The sequence below is a fragment of the Macrobrachium nipponense genome, chromosome 20 (genome assembly GCF_015104395.2).
Source record: "Macrobrachium nipponense isolate FS-2020 chromosome 20, ASM1510439v2, whole genome shotgun sequence".
NCBI classification, from domain to species: Eukaryota; Metazoa; Arthropoda; class Malacostraca; order Decapoda; family Palaemonidae; genus Macrobrachium; species Macrobrachium nipponense.
Window position 1 is genome coordinate 5,368,578 of NC_061089.1, and position 16,779 is coordinate 5,385,356.

At 39.1% G+C, this 16,779-nt stretch overlaps 1 protein-coding gene across 2 annotated transcripts in view; it reads left to right on the plus strand.

The window, feature by feature from the left end:
• The window catches only part of LOC135221751 (myoneurin-like), a 94,274-nt gene that overhangs the window by 57,741 nt on the left and 19,754 nt on the right, over window positions 1-16,779 (plus strand). For both annotated transcript variants that reach the window (XM_064259572.1, XM_064259564.1), the window contains one exon: window positions 4,999-5,265. In XM_064259572.1, coding sequence (XP_064115642.1) covers window positions 4,999-5,265 — 267 coding nt within the window. The remainder of the gene's footprint in view (window positions 1-4,998; window positions 5,266-16,779) is intronic.

Sequence of the window (16,779 nt, forward strand, 5' to 3'; positions counted from 1 at the left end):
CCCCTCCCATAAATACATATATTTCTCCAGAGAAGAGAGAAAGAGAGGACTGTGCAATTATGTTTGTCTGTCTATCAATTCTTTTGCTGAGAGCGAGAGAGATAAAAGGAAGAAATAGAAACACCAAATGTATGACAAGTATCTTGTGGAGAGAGAGAGAGAGAGAATTACATAAAACTATTAAATTCGTTGACCATTGTATGGCATTAAGCTCCGAGTGTCACTCGAGTTAAGTTAGGGAAATTGATACAGAAAAAGACAAAGGGAAGAATTTTCTTTTGAAATTAGTTATCGTATTATTACTAGCTTACTTATTTATTGATTATTATTATTATTTGGAAAATAAAATTAATAAACACATGCATCTACCATAAAAATTCTCTCATCTCAGTAAGAAAGGAATTATCCTTACAAGTGAAATGGAAAGGTCATTTTCATCTCTTTAAAATACGACCATTATGAATTTTGTAATTAAAGTTTTATTATTATTATTATTATTGTTATTATTATTATTATTATTAAATAACTGAAATTATCAATAAACATTTTACATACTAGTACCATAAAAATTCTTTCATCTCGGTAAAAGAGAGAGAGAGAGAGAGTGTTTATCTCTCTCTGTTCTCTCAAAAAATACTTATAATGTTTCCAGCGAAAGAGAGGGGTGAGTTACCACTATGACACATTATTATCTTGTGTGGCAAAAGAGAGAGAGGAGAGAAAAGCGAGAGAGAGAAGAGAGAGAGAGTTAAACCTTAATTAAAAGTGACATGGATAGATTAGTAACGTATTGTATTTCTTTAAAATACTATCATTACAGTTATTATTATTATTGGATTATATTATTATTATTATTTATTTAAACGTATAAAAACAAATAGTACAAGTACATAAAAAAATCTCGAGTCTCAGTAAATGAGAGAGAGAGGAGAGAGAGAGAGAGAGAGAAGAGGAGAGAAGAGAAGAGCGAGAGAGAGATGAGAGAGAGAGAGAGAGAGAGAGGAGAGAGAGAGAGAGAAAAAAAAATTTCAGGACCACGTCATTGACAAAAACACCTGCAGCTCTTCCCCCTCCTGGCTGTCACAGAACTTTATATATCTGACAGTTTTAGTACCTGGATCTCGAGGAAAAGGTTACAGAGAAGACTGGGATTTCCTTCATTCTTCCATAATTTTTTAAATATAAGCTAAAATCTTATATATTGCTGTATAAATTAATATTAATATTTGAAAATAGTAAATCATTTATTTATCATACCAAAGACATAAATCATTGTAGTAGAGAGAGAGAGAGAGAGAGAGAGAGAGAGAGAGAGAGAGAGAGAGAGAGAGAGAGAGAGAGAGAGAGAGAGAGAATTATTATTTTTATGGAGATACCGAGTTACTGACAGCTATAATGAAACATTACGTAAAGGTACTATTAAAACAGAAGAAGAATTCTAAAAATACAATACGTATTTTTGTTGGCTTCATGATCGCAGTCTGATTTATTTTATATTTATGAAATGTACTTTAGTCATGAAAATAAACATCAAAATACACTAATTAGTGATTATTTTTGTCGGAAAATACAAAGAGAGAGAGAGAGAGAGAGAGAGGAGAGAGAGAGAGAGAAGAAACTGTGCTAAACTATAAAGGATTCTTATCATAGTATGCGTTTCTGATGAATATAATTGAAAAGCGCCTTAACCTTAGAATGTCGTAAGCTGAACCTGTCGTAACCCGGGTACTTGGTAACATTGCTCTTCCTCTTTCTTGCAAGAAGTTTACGAAGGCGTTTGGGGACAGAATCTGCAAGATTCTGCAGCGTCTCTGGTTCCAAAGCCTCCCAGCACTCTCACAAGGCAGCCTCCAATTTAGGAATAGAAGAGGTGTCACGGTCCCTTAACTTGGCTTTCAGAATTGCCCTAAGGTTTTCTATTGGGGAGAGGTCTGGGGAATTGCCTGGCCAGTCCTTTATGTAATCTACCCCACAATCCTCAAATCAAGCTTTAACAAGTTTTGCTGTGTCGGCTGGAGTTCCGTCTTGCTGAAAAATTGAAGTGCCGCTCTTTTCAAATGAGGACTCTAAATGAAGGTTAAGGAGCGTATAATACACCTCTTTATTCACTGTGACGTTACGAGGAAGAATCACTAGGTCCCCCAAGCCACCATATCCAAAAGAACCCCACACCATCAAATACTGTGGGTATTTGACGTTTGTGGAGAGAAGGTTTGGACTAATGGGGTCGGCACCGGGCGCATGCCAAGCTGTCTTCCCTTTATATCTGAGACGAAAAACGTGGCTTCATCAGACCACAACACCTCCCTCCACTCGGTAACACCCCAGCCTTTGTATGCAGTAGCAAAAGCCCTCCTTTTTTTCCTCTGAGTGAGAGAAAGCAGCGGTTCCTCAGGCACTTTTTTTTTGCGATATCCCTCTCTGTGAAGAGATTCGTGAATGTTTCGTATGTAGGTCTCCCCCAAGAGGTTAGGATTCTGCTCCTTAAGTTTATGGGCAGTAAGAGTGGGATTAGAATGTAACCGCTGCTTTAGAACCCCCATGCTGCGAGGGGGGATCTTCCTAGTCCTCCCACCACCATAGCCATGGGGGGATACCTCCCTACTCCCAGCAGCCTCGAACTTCCTAATGAGGTTATATACGGTTCGTTCCTTCATTCCAGTTTTCTTTTCAATATCTTTCGGTTTTAACCCTTGCTTGTGAAACTCTTATCACTCGCACTTGATCATCATGTGATGTACGTGGCTTGGACATTGAAATTAATGAGTGCACGAGGCCACAAATGCTCAAAATCAGGACATCAACACGTCAGGAGAAAAGTGAGTCATCCCCGAGTACCGCCACCCCCGCACCTGGCAGTCACTGAACGCTTTAAAAAAATAACAGGACTTGGTGGAAACAGTGGTCTAAGTAGCCAATAAGTCATTTTCGCTCGAACGATTTTTTCCCGCTACTTTTCAAGCTTTGTAAAATAATACAGAAACTACCTGCAGGTAAAAAAACTGCAACTTCAATCCGTGCTGAATATATATATATATATATATATATATATATATATATATATATATATATATATATATATATATATATATATATATATATATATATATATATATATATGTATATGTATATTATATAGTATATGTATATTATATATGTATATGTATATTATATATATATATATAGTATATATATATATATATATATATATATATATATATATATATATATATATATATATATATATATATATATATGTATATTATATATATATATATATATATATATATATATATATATATATATATATATATATATATATATATATATATATATATCTAGATATTTGTTTTATGCTAACTAGAAGCAAGAGCATTTGCTTAGAATTGCGTTTTGGTGAAACAAACTCGTATTCATCAGCTGATTTCAAACCACAACATTGGCCGCTCCGCGGAATACTGGCTTAAATTTGCCGTAGTATTTTAAAATACAATAATATGAGAATACATACAATATTCTTGGATACAGTGAAATAATGTAGAACTTTTAAAGGATTTATGGAAAAGATGCATAATCAATTAAATAACACAATGCATTTTTCGGAACTGGCGGACAAGAACGAACATGAAAAAAACATCCCCTGACAACATGGAGCGTAGTTACAAAGGCTGCCTTAATTTGTATCTTATTTCTGTACAAAAATGAAAATACCTTTACGTAATATATTTTCATACACATTTTAAACATATAAGCATAAACATTTAAAAAATCGACTCATCGATCGCTAAATTTGCACTCTTTTTAACTCTATATTTTCATAAGAGCGACAGACGGCAGCATACAAGAACGAACTTGAAAAAACATCGTAGTCGATAACTTGAAGGGCAGTTTCAAAAGCTGCCTTTTTATCATATTTCTGCACAAATAAAAATACCCTATTCGTAATACATTTTCATACACATTTTAAACATAAAAGCATAAAAATCTATAAAATCAACACATCGATCGCTAATTTGCACTTTTTTTAAATCGATATTTTCGGAAGAGCGGCAGGCGGCGGTTCACAAGAAAGAACATGAAAAAACATCGTATTTGATAACGTGAAGGGCAGTTTCAAAAGCTGCCTTGTATTATATTTATGTAAAGAAATAAAAATACCTTTCACGTAATACATTTTCATACACATTTTAAACAAAAGCATGAACATTTATAAATCGACACATCCATAGCTAAATTTGCACTTATGTAACTCGATATTTACGGCATAGAACAGCATCAGAGACATATTTTACCCTAATACCTACGTAATAACTCTCCATAAAATTTGTTAATATAATTTGCATAACCTTTGTGGTCTGAACGGCATTTCTACAAATGTATGAACTCGTTAGACAACGGCGCTAGCGGCGCCGTTAACTGAAAATTGTGCCGTAAAGATACCTTTAAAATCTCAACTATAATATTCTCTAACTTTGAAAAATTGAAATCATGTAAAGGGATTGAGCTTGTTTTTTATGATTATGTACTTGAGAAGATTGTTGAGGCAAGATTTATTGAGTTGCTTTGAGATCCTGACAATTTTTCTGATACAGTATTTGTGTTGAAGCTGATGCTTTTGAGGACTAGAAGTGGAGTATCCCTTTCATTGGGATAAAAAAAGGAATTTTTTGTTCTTTTCCAAGACAGGCTGGTGTGACAGCAAAACTTTTGGGGCTTCGTGGCTCAAAGTCCATGTCATATTTTAAAAATAGCTTGCTTCCCAAGTTATTTATAGCTTCCTTTCCAAGTTCTTTAAACATTCATTAACTTAGTTTCAATATTGCATAAACCGATAAGACTTATTGGGTCAGTTTTGTGTGAGTGAAAATTTGGAGGAGTATTTAAAGGAGGCAATGTAAAGAGGTAATATTCCTCAATTTGTTTAGAAAAATGCTCTGATATGTATGCATTTTACCCTTTGGTGGCTCAAGATTTTGTTAATTGACTTATCTCTTGCAGGTTCATTTCAATTGATTCCAATTACTACCTCAAATATTACGGCAGGTATTCATAATGTGAGTGATGTCTCAGAGTTTTGTAATAGTAATAGTGGTAGTGATAGCAGCTCTGCCAACCCTAATTCTGCTTTCAAACCCCTTCATGAAGTCAAGATAAAAAGTGAAGATGATACTAGGACAGGGCAAGAAAGACAAGAAGATGAAACTCTAGTTCCTTCTATGGCTCTTACCCCGTTATCAACAAATAAGTCTCACAAATCAAAGTCAGGCAAGTAATTACTATTTATGTAACAGTGGTGTCTATGAAAAGATATTTTTCAATTATTCTTTCAGGCTTACAGTTTATAGATTTTTGATCATTCATATAATGTTCTAAGCCACTGTTTATTAATATGAGGTATGTAATTGATTGACAATTCACAAAAATATTTTGTTGTTTGCAAAAGTAATATTATTTTATGTTGATTACAATCTTTACATTTTCAATTATTAGCAACTGAATCACATAAGCCAAGTTTCAAAATTAATTTTTATAAAGTGTTGTATGTGAACACTACTTAAATTTTCATAAACCTGTACAAGGAAATGAAGAGACTGATGAAGTGGTGATGTTTTTTTTTTTTTATTTCCAAAAAGTATGAGCCATAGACTATAGGCAATAATTCACCACCTGGCACTTGGGTCGCGTAGTTTGAACTCAACATACTGTTCAGGGCCTATCCTGAACCAACTTTTCTGTGTTCAGGAGGTCAAAAGGTTAAGCAGTGATTTTTGGGGGTTGTCTGGTGAAGAAAATAGAATCTATTTACATATCCTGAATAAAGAACATCATATAGTACATCAGTTTTGGCTAGTAAAATATTCTGAGATGGTTTTTATGTGCCTTTCAATAATAAAGAAATAATATTCCTACGTCTCATATACTGATATGAGTATAAGGCCTTATATAGATATTCAAACAGGTGGAAAGAAATCACAGTTAAGGGGGCCGGCCGGAACCCCTATATACGGTGGTATAGGGCGAAAAATGCAAAGTCATGAAAAAATTCATGGAGCTTCATATGGCAATTGAGAATACGTATACGAAATATTTCGTCAAAATTCCTCTTACTTTCGTAGTTACAAGGTAATTAGTAAACATAACTCAATAAGCCTAAAACATTCATCCATACAAGAAAATGCAATATTTCTTCTGTTATCGTAAATTTTGATAATTATTGGCAAAGAAATTGTGAGAAATGGCATCTGTAGAGATTCCGTGGCTCGCAGAAGCGAGTATCTGGTTCAACCATGAATCAGTGCGACCATAGACTTCAAGTAGATTACACGTTTGTGTTTCACCTCGTGACTTTCGCTTGCTTTCACGTATGTTTATGTATGTTTCGGCAAGAAGTTCATCATGCCAATGAGGAAAAGACAAGGAAAACATCTCGCTAACATACAGACGAAGAAAAATCGCTCAAGCATTATTACAGAATATCATAATATATGCGTAGTTAGTGAAGAGAGAGGGGAGGGTTGCTTAGTAACGCCCCCTTCTTGCCTGACAGCACACGTCACACTGCCCAAGGCTACGATCTTTGAGCAAAGAGATCTTCATTTATGATAAATAACATAGTTTTGGTTTTTTAATACCCAAAATGGACTATGAAATTCATAATAATCATGAGTTTCACCTCTGACATTCTCTTGCATTTATGTTTGTTTATCTTTGTTTCGGCAAGAATGTCATCATGCCAAAGAGGAAAATACAAGGAAAACATCTCGCTAACATACAGAAGAAGAAAATTCGCTGTAATAAGCCGAGTTAGTGAAGGGGAGAGAGGGGGTTACGTAGGAAGGAGTGCCCCATCTTGCCTCAAGCAGTGCCCCAGGCTACGATATATGAGCAAAGGGATCATCATTTATGATTAAATTATGATAAATAAAATAGTTTGGTTTATTAATACACACAATAAAAAAGAAATATACATTCATAATAATCATTATTTATTAACTTGTATTAACATTGTCTTTATAGAAATACGAAGGAAAACTTTGAACGCCCGTATCTCAAAACTATACTTATTGACCTTCAAAGTCTATCTCCTCACTTAGTTTTAAAGCTATAACATTGGAATTTGGTATATAACTAAGAAAGACATTATAGAACAATCAAATAGAGCTCTTTTTTCCAATTTTTGTTTCGTCTTTTTTTTATACTTTTTTTCTTGTGATTTATAGGGTTTATTTTTTTACCATATTGAAAAATTCATATTAGCAAAAAAATGACTTTTAGAAAAAAAACTCCATTTGATTGGAGGTCTACATCAGGTCTATATATGGTAGTAATCCCAGGTCTTAATATTAAATATCAAGGGAGGAGATAGAATTTGAAAAGGGGTTATTTTCGGGATAAATCGCCCTGGCGTCACAAAACCGAAGGTCAGAGGCGAAAATCATATGCGGTTTGGAGATGTCCCAAGTCACCTTATTAAGTGGTATGAATGACAAAGTCCTGTCGTTAAAAAACGACATTAGCCGGCCGGCCCCCTTAAAATGATGGGTTGCATATTATGTAATTTTTTGTTTTTGGCATCACTAAAACCTATAAAAATTTGCTCCTTTCAGATATATAAACCCCTGTTTCCTTGATCAGGCACATATTAGTCATGTGATGTATGAAATTTTATTGAATGAAAAATGATGGAAGGTTAAGCATTTTGAAGTCAAATAAGTTATGTTTTGAAATACACCTTTTAAGTCAAAGCAGCCTCACAACTGGCTAATTCATCGCAGTGTTACTTGGACCGAAGTTTCAAGTCAGCTGAGTAGGTGACGTACCGCTTTATTGTTGTCATTTAGTATTGGTTGGGAAAAGATGCCATAAATCAATTTTGATGGTTAATTTTTTTATTGTGACCAACAATATTTTTTCCTACAGAAATACAAACCTTCAGTCTCTAAATATGGATAAACTTGCAGCACAAGCTGGGAACAGCCGTTCAACTTTTAAACAAGGTGGTTAGCTACTGACAGTAGGGTTGGGATCCCCACCCACCTGTCGGTATGCACTTGCTGTGCTTTCAGCCGCTTTTTAGTACAGACATCTCTTTGCCCAACTGACTGTTTGGCTTTTCTTACTTTTGTTTGTAGTGATACTGATACATAAGAGTGTGTTGTTGGTTTGCATATAGTGTTACATATATAATGGAAACCCACAACTTTTTTTAGCCCAAGGAGAGGAACCCGTGTGTCATGACTCATGAAGCACTGCCCTGACACTGACAGACCCTGCAATTGCTTCCTCTTCTCTTGAGATAGATCCTTATAAACTGTGCACTTTGTGCAGGAGACATGTATGCAACCATTCTAGCCCTTATTCCCAGTGTCATCAGGCCATCTAAACAGTGGATGCAATTTGCCTAGAAAAGGAAGAGAGAGACGAGGGTTTGCCTGGTGTCTTCTGATTACAGTACGGCTCTGGTAACAACAAAGGTTCTCTTTCAATCCTTTCTGCCCAAGGCCAAGTTCTCACTCCTAAGGAGCGGTGTCCCTTTCACTCTCTCCTACTGCTGTGTCAGTAGAGTCGGCATGGGGGTACAGTGGCCAAGTAAAACTCCTCACCAGTGGTCTCTGTTTGCTTGGGGGGATGGGGGAAATTTTCCCCATTTGGGGCGAAAGGAGAGTACTCTTAACCCTTAATGGATGGATTGCTTCTCGGGAGTAGTAATCAGGTTTGTGTTGGTGGACCGATTGATCGTGTAGATAAACAATATTAAGCGGCATCGATTTCAAAATTGGGTGGGAAAGAGGTGCCAATACTTCTATAGCCTATAAATTCACCAATGGTAACTTTTACACTGGCCAAAATCACGAGTCTGGCATCTCAGGACTTCAGTTCTGCTTGACTCGAAAGGAGAATATACTGTCTCTGTCTAACAGGACATGTTTTTGTAAATTTGCTCATAAATGTAATTTTGGGAAGGAAAGTGCAAAGAAATATTAGAAAAACATGTACAAATAAAAAAAAAAGTACTGAATTTTCATTCTTGGTAAATTTATGTACAGTACCTCGAGATACGAAATTCATCCGTTCCGAGGCGCCTTTCGTATCATGAGGTTTTCGTATCTTGGACCACATTTTACATGTAAAATGGCTAATCCGTTCCAAGCCCTCCGAAAACTCCCCAGTAAATTTCATAATAAAGGTAAATTGACCTATAAACAATGAAATACTACAACAATTTGGACCATTCAATACGTAACTTAATAATAAAAATGCAAACCCTTAAAGTAAAGTGTATATTAGTGTATAAGAAATATTATTAATGTAACGTAAAATGTGGAAGCTTACCTTTCGAGTGAGGCTATCTCCGAAAGTGGCGGCAGAGGAGGAGGAGGACAAACGGCAGATACATACACTTAACTTTACGAAACACATAAAAAAATGTCAGAAAAACAAACTAAACTTTACAAAACACATTAACAAAACTGTAACACTTAACTTTACAAAAAACTTAAAATAAAATTTATTTTGTCTTTTTTTTATTTTTACATTTCTTTTTACTTTTTTATACTTTACATAATTTCAATTTCTTCACCACCGAATGGATGCCAGTCCGTTTACGGAATTTTTCGAACCACCCATGAGAAGCCTTGAACTCTGGGGTTGCCGTTGATGTCCCCTCTCCGCCGTCGTCTTCTGCTTGGGCAATCAAATCGCCGAAAATAGCACTGGCCTTCTGGCAGTTTGCCGTCTCGGTTATCGTATCGCCATCGATTTCTTTGTCCTCGATCCATACAAGAAGCAGCCTTTCCATTTCATTATGCACATGGCTCCTCTTGTTGGACAAAATTGTCACACCCTTGGAAGGTGTAGCTGCTTTGATGGCTTCCTTCTGCATAAGGATGGTGCCTATCGTCGACGGATTTCGGCCGTATTCCTTAGCGATCACACTCAACTGCAAGCCAGCTTCATACTTTTTTATTATCTCCATCTTTGTCTCCATAGAAAGCATTCTCTTCTTTCTGTGAACTTCAGCAACTTTCTTGGGACCCATGACTATATGTACTGTACGTAATTAAGTTATGTATGTAGTATGTATACTAATTAGGTTCTCACAACACGATAAAGTAGCACAACGAAATCACTAACGAATTTACGATACTAAACGAAATCGTTGGACCGAACGAATGCCACATGCTTACGATAAAGATTCTGGTACGAGGTGGCCAGGGTAGGGACGCCACCACGTACGTACATATAAGATGCATGATGGGAGGGATGCTGTCCAATAGGAGAGAAGGATCTCATGGCTTGGCTAGCATCAGGAACTAATTGGACAGCAGGAGGATGGTGGCGAGTCTACTAGAACTAAGATGGCGGCGCGAGTTTCAAAATTGTTATCGGGCGAATCTCGGACTTTCAGAAACCTTTCGTATCTTGAAAACTTTTTGTATGTAGAGCAGTAAAATTTTTCGTGTCAGCTTTCGTATCTCGAGTTTTTCGTAAGTCGAGCCTTTCGTATCTCGAGGTACCACTGTAATTATTTTTTCAGCAAATACGCTAAGAATTTGTTATTGTTTGTTACTGATTTTATTTCTTATCTGTTTTGGTATTGTGTAAGCTATAATTATAATTTTACAAAATAAAATAAAATGATTAATTAGAGAAACTTATATAAGTTGGTAAATATTACAATTGTCTTGTAAAAGAGGCCCCACAAAGGGTCGTAAATAGTAATTTTCAACTTCTTGTGGAAGGTAGGCAAAATTGCCTAGAATTTTTTTTCTTTCACTGTGTATTTGCATATCTTCCTCCTTCCATTGATGTGTCTTTTTTTGTAAATTTGCCGACCTCAAAGTTTTGCCAACATGGGGTGCTGCATATCAGTTTATTACCCCACCTCGTAAGGGTTAACCCAACTTTTCTTACTGGTGTTTCTTACTGGTGTGGTGGAGCCCCAAGGGACTTAATGAGTTATAGTCCTTCCCCAGGCCTCTTGGGGGAGGCTTCTGTGCAGGGCTTAACATTGCACTTGAGGGTTTCTTGTTCCCCTCCTGTGACTGCTGCTACCGTGACAGTAATTACAGTTATGGTCATGATGTCTGCTGAGTCTAGGACCACCACTACAGTGGTGGTTCATATGATTGTGCCTCCTGTAGTGTGCCCTCAAGTTCTCCCGCCAGCTTCCTCCCCTCTGGGTGATTTCTTTCTCCACTCCCTGAAGCCACTGTAAAGAGAGGGCGAAGAAGAAGAGTTGTACTCTGTCATTATCCTCGTTGTCGTGTGCCTCTGCCTCCTCCCCTTCTTCTAAAGCTAGCAGGCTGAGGAAGAATAAGGCTACCTCTCCCCAGCTTTAAGAAGTTCTGTTGGGCTTCTAACAGCCAGCCTTCTTTCATGGAAAAGGCTTAGGGATCTCTCTCTTGCACTCTCGATGTCTTCGGACATGGGAGCAAGCACTGCATGCAGTTCCACAGACCCTGTGTCACTGGTATTGGTCCCGGGAATTCACCTTCTTGGGCAGGTAAGGGTCCTTCTACTTCTACAGGGGGTTCCAAGAACCCCTGTAGAATGGGTATGAGTTCCAGGAGGTCACCTTCCTGGCCCAGTAAGAGTCCTCAGGCCATGGATTGGGCCCAGCCCAATGAGAGAGGGAGATCTGAGCATGCAGGCACTCGCCCACTCAATCCCTACACGTTCTCACATGGGAACAGTGACAGGGTCCCGGAATAGTGATGCTGGCCTACCGGTCCGCTCACTTGGGAACACAAAGAGGAAGTCCCCCGTCCAGTCTTCTGCTGTAGAGGCTCCGGCCTCTAAGTAGACCTCAGCATGCCTTGAGGATAGCCCGTCCATGTTCACATGAATGGGACTACTCTCCCTCGACCCATGCAGCCATTGTCACCACAGGTTGATTACCACACATGGCCTTCCTCACCTGCTGGGGCTTCAGCATCTGGCAGGTCCTTTTAAGGGTTCTAGGCACCTCTCACCTGTCCCTGCACCTTTTCGGAGTTTACCTGGAGCCAGGAGTTGGAGAGGCTTAGTTAGTGTTTGGGATGGGGAACGCTCATTTTGCCATCCAGCCGGCTACAGAATCTTACGCTCTGGGTATGGTCCTTGGACCGGACCAGTTGTAAGCTTTAGTGGAGAAAAGTCGCCAGGGGGGTTCTGGTCAGTGTCTCTCTCCTGCAGGGAAAGTAACCAGGGAAGACCGTAACCTGGAATGGCCCAAGAGTCAGGGGGATTATGGTCAGTGTGTCTCCTGCAGGGAGAGTAACCTGGGAAAACTGTGACCTGGAATGGCCCAAGAGTCCTTTTCCCCAGAACTCAAATTCCTCCGAGTTATAGAGAGATAATTTGTTTGAGGGACTATGACCACTCCCGTGGATCGTTTGTCAGCCCTAAAAGTTTTTTGGGGATCCCAGAAGGAACTCAAAGCCTCGATAGTCTTGCCATGGTTAGGAATTGCTGAAGGGGTCTTGGACCAGGTGAATTCTCTCGTGTCTGGGCAAGAGAATTCTCTTGTGCAAGATGCTTCCTCCATCTCTCACTCGCCAGTAGTACTATCAACCCTTGGAGAAGCCATTACCAACTAAGTGGGTTGACCTGGACATGGTTTGCCTTATGCTGGACCAACTCCTTTTGCAGCGGCTCTGGAATCCAATGCCATGGCAGCATTCCACAGTCTCCAGGATCAATCTCTGGTCTCTTTTCAGTGGACAAGATTGCTTCCTCTTCCTCTTTGAATTCTCATAACTCCAAGGAGGAAGTCATATTTAGGAAACTGATGTTGTATGGAGGTAGGGCCATCTCCTACCTTGCACACCAAACAGCTAACCTGGTGCTGAAGTCGAGAGATGCTCTTTTGCCTCAGATCACCAGGTTTGTCGGTTCTGAGTCAGCCTTGGCTTTAAGGAATGGAATGGTGCTGGGTTCCATTTCTCTCTTCCGTACAGCAGAAGTGGATTCTGCAGTGGACAGGCATACAGTAAAGGGTAGCGACATTCTTGTTCACCAAGCAGTGGCCAAGACCTCTGGGTCTTTACATGTCACTGCAGTCAAACTTTTGGGTCATGCTGGCACTTCTTCAGGTCCTAGGACCTAGGAAGTCCCAGGGTTCCAAGGACCCTTGCAGGAACCTACCAAGCCTTCTTCTGCCTGTTAGGAACGGTGTGCAGCAGCACCCCTTTCAGAAGGGAGGAAGACACTTCGGGCAGCATTCCTCCCCACATGCTGCCTTTTAGTGGGCCGTGTGCCTGTTGAGCCATTGGGCAACATGTTAGTGATATGGAGCAGAAACCTGGCTAGTGATCATCCATCTGGTAAGAAGGAACTTGCCTTGTGGGGGAGGTGAAGACCTTGCTGAAGAAAGGCATTGTAGAAACTGTGATAGCCCGTTCTCCGTGGTTCTACAGCCTTCTCTTTTTCGCAGAGAAAGTGATGGGTGAATAGAGGCTGGTCATAGATATCTCTTCCATAATCAGTTCGTTTGCCAGACTCGGTTCAAGATGGAAATGTTTAGTGCATGCTACCATCAGGGAGTCCAGCTTCATGGTTTCGATGGATCTGAAGGATGCGTATTTTCAAATGCCCATTCACCAGTTTTCCCGTGAGTATCTCCACTTTATCCTCAGGGAGATGGTGTTCTAGTTCGAGGCACTCTGTTTCAGGCTCTCAGCCACTCCCCAGGTGTTCATCCTTATATCGACTTGGGCCCATTTGCATGGGATACATCCTCTGAGGCATCTCGATGTTTGGCTATTTCTGGCGAGCCCACATTCGCAGTTACTCCAGGACAGAGATCATCTTGAATTTTGTCATGACCTGGGAGCCATGGTAAATTTTGAGAAATCCTATCTCATACCCAAGCAGAGGGTAAATTATCTGGGCATGCTGATAGATACAGCAGCAGTGAGAGTCTCCCTCAGACTCGTGTATCAGCAAGTTTAGAGAGCCAATACAGTCATTCTTGTCACCACAGGAGCAACCAGCTTGACAGTGGCAAGTCGTTCCTGGTCAACTGTTGTCTTTGGAGAAGCTGGTCCCTCACGAGAGACTTCACCTACGTTCCCTTCAGTGGAGGGTGAAGGAGTTCTGGTCTCTGGCAAGGGACTCCCCATTCCTTCTGGTTCCTCTCTAAGAAAAAGTGAGGCAGGACTTGACCTGGTGGCTAGATGACAGGAACCTTGTAATAGGAGTGACACTACACACCCCCCTCTGGAAATGCTTCTGTTTTCGGATGCGTCAACGGAGGGATGGGCTGCACACCTGGAGTTGTTGATTTCAGGTGTATGGAACCAGAAAAACAAACAACCTCCACATCAATATCCTGGAACTCAAGGTGGCTTTCTTAGCTCTTCAAGTGTACCAGGATTGAGTTATGGGGCACTCCGTGATGTTGATGAGCAACGTTACATTGTGTCTCTGGTAATTGGGGTTGTTAGGGACCACAACCACCAGTGTTAAGCAAAAATCCGTGATAAGTTGGAACACCCCTCTAAAAATGCTCATAACTGCCTGCTTTAATAGTTTAAACACTAAAGACCCTCTAAAAATGCTTATAATTGCCTATTTTACTAGTTCAAACAAACACCAAATATACCCTAAACAGTCATCCAAAAACTATTTAATATTTCATCTTACAACATTACCCTTGAAAATATATATATGGCTTACAACTACGTATGAAAACTAAAAACTCAAGTCTCCCCTACATTCAAACACAGCCATTTTCTCTCATACAGTATTGAAGCTGCCCCTTTTTCTTTTCTCAGTTAGGGAAACATATTTAGCTCTACTTGGGAAGTCACAAGTAGAGCTAAATACCTTACAGTACTTAAATACTTAAAAATGCATTAAAAAAATGTCAAAACATACGAAGTTCAGTCAACAGTGATAAAATATTCTCTTGTGTATGTACATGTTACAATTATTTACTTATTTTCAAATATTATTATTAATGAAAACAGCAAAATATCAATGGGTATAATGGGTATATACGGTCCATAGAAAAATCCGTGAATAGGCGAGTCCGCGAATAGCAGGGGTTTACTCTACAGCAAAGAGGAAGCTCTGTTATGTCCAGTTACAGTTGTAAGGATTTTCCTGGATAGACTTCAGCCTTAAAGAGAAGGAGTTCAGAGTTTATGTAGTGTTAGGAGGCCAAATAATTCTATGTCCAAGAATGCTGTGTCCTTTTTCTACATTGCTTAATTAAGTCAACAGAGACAATTAAATCTGGATCATTAAACATTTTTTCAAAGTAAACCTCACTCTGGCCTTGTTGTAAAAGGTTGTCAACGCTGCTACATGGAGGTGTAACTGAGATTTGGCCTCATGTTGTATGCAAAAGGTGGAAATTTTGTATGAGAATTGCAAACCCACAAGTTCTATTGTTGCAGTTTGGATGATATTCTTCTAAATCAAATACGAGTAATCTTCCTTTCTATCAAATAATACAGTGATCACGAATATACACATTGCACAGGAGCATACCTTTATTTCTAAAGGGAATTGTTGTCTTTTGTGGGGTCTTGACTCTGGTACGGGAGTCATTAGTTCACTGGGAGATTGTGTCCTTTTTCCCATGTAAGGAAGCTCTGACAAGTTTTGCTACAAGGGCCTTACACCCTGTTGTCGATCCACCATCTGGTGGCTGTACTTACCAAGAAGGCTCACACAAGTAAGACTGATTAGAATCTTTGTCCTTTTTAGAAAAGCTTTAGTTTACTTGGCTGAGAGGATATTTTCTTAGGCTGCACTAACCCACCATCCTCATTCTTGGCTAACTTCCATAATAAAATTTCGTATTTGGATACTTACCTACTGTTATAGTGGAGACCCACCCAGCCTTCCTAAATTTTAGTGGGTGGTCAGGAAGAATTCTGACAAGAATGTAAACATTTCAACATCACCTGGTGGGAAACATGATTATGTGTAGTAAGTTTATATGGGTCAGCAAGTGTTATTTTTTTATTTCAATTTAATTGCCTATCACACCTAATACCATGAAGATGTATTCTAACTTTAACTGCAGGCAAGTATCCAATAATTGTTAACTGTATGTAAGTATACTAAGTATCCAAATAATGAATATTATACAGATTTTCATATTTTATTTACAGTGGTACCTCGAGATACGAAAGGCTCAACTTACGAAAAACTCGAGATACGAAAGCAAATACGAAAAATTTAACGGCTCTACATACGAACAGTTTTCAAGATACTAAAGGTTTCTGTAAAGTCCGAGATTCGCCCGAACCACTGATAACAATTTTGAAACTTGCGCGCTGCCAACTTAGTAGACTCGCCACCATCCTCCTGCTCTCCCATTGGTTCCTGATGCTAGTCACTGCCATGAGATCCTTCTCTCCTATTGGTCAGCATCCCTCCCATCATGCATCTATGTACGTGGTGGCGCGGCTCGGCCACTCGGTGCCAGCATCGTTATCGTACACACATGGTATTCGTTCGGTCTAACGATTTCGTTTAGTAACGTAAATTCGTTAGTGATTTCGTTGCAGTATACGTACTTTATCTTGTTGTGCGAAAACTATTCTACTTATACGTAAATTACGTACAAGATAACGTAGTCATGGGTCCCAAGAAAGTTGAAATTCACGGAAAGAAGCAACTGCTCTCTTTGGAGACAAAGATGGAGATTATCAAGAAGTATGAAGCTGGTATGCGATAGAGTGTGATCGCCAAGGAATACGGCCGAAATCCGTCGAAAATAGGCACCATCCTTAAACAGAAGGATCCTTAAACAGAAGGATGTCATCAAAGCGGCTACAC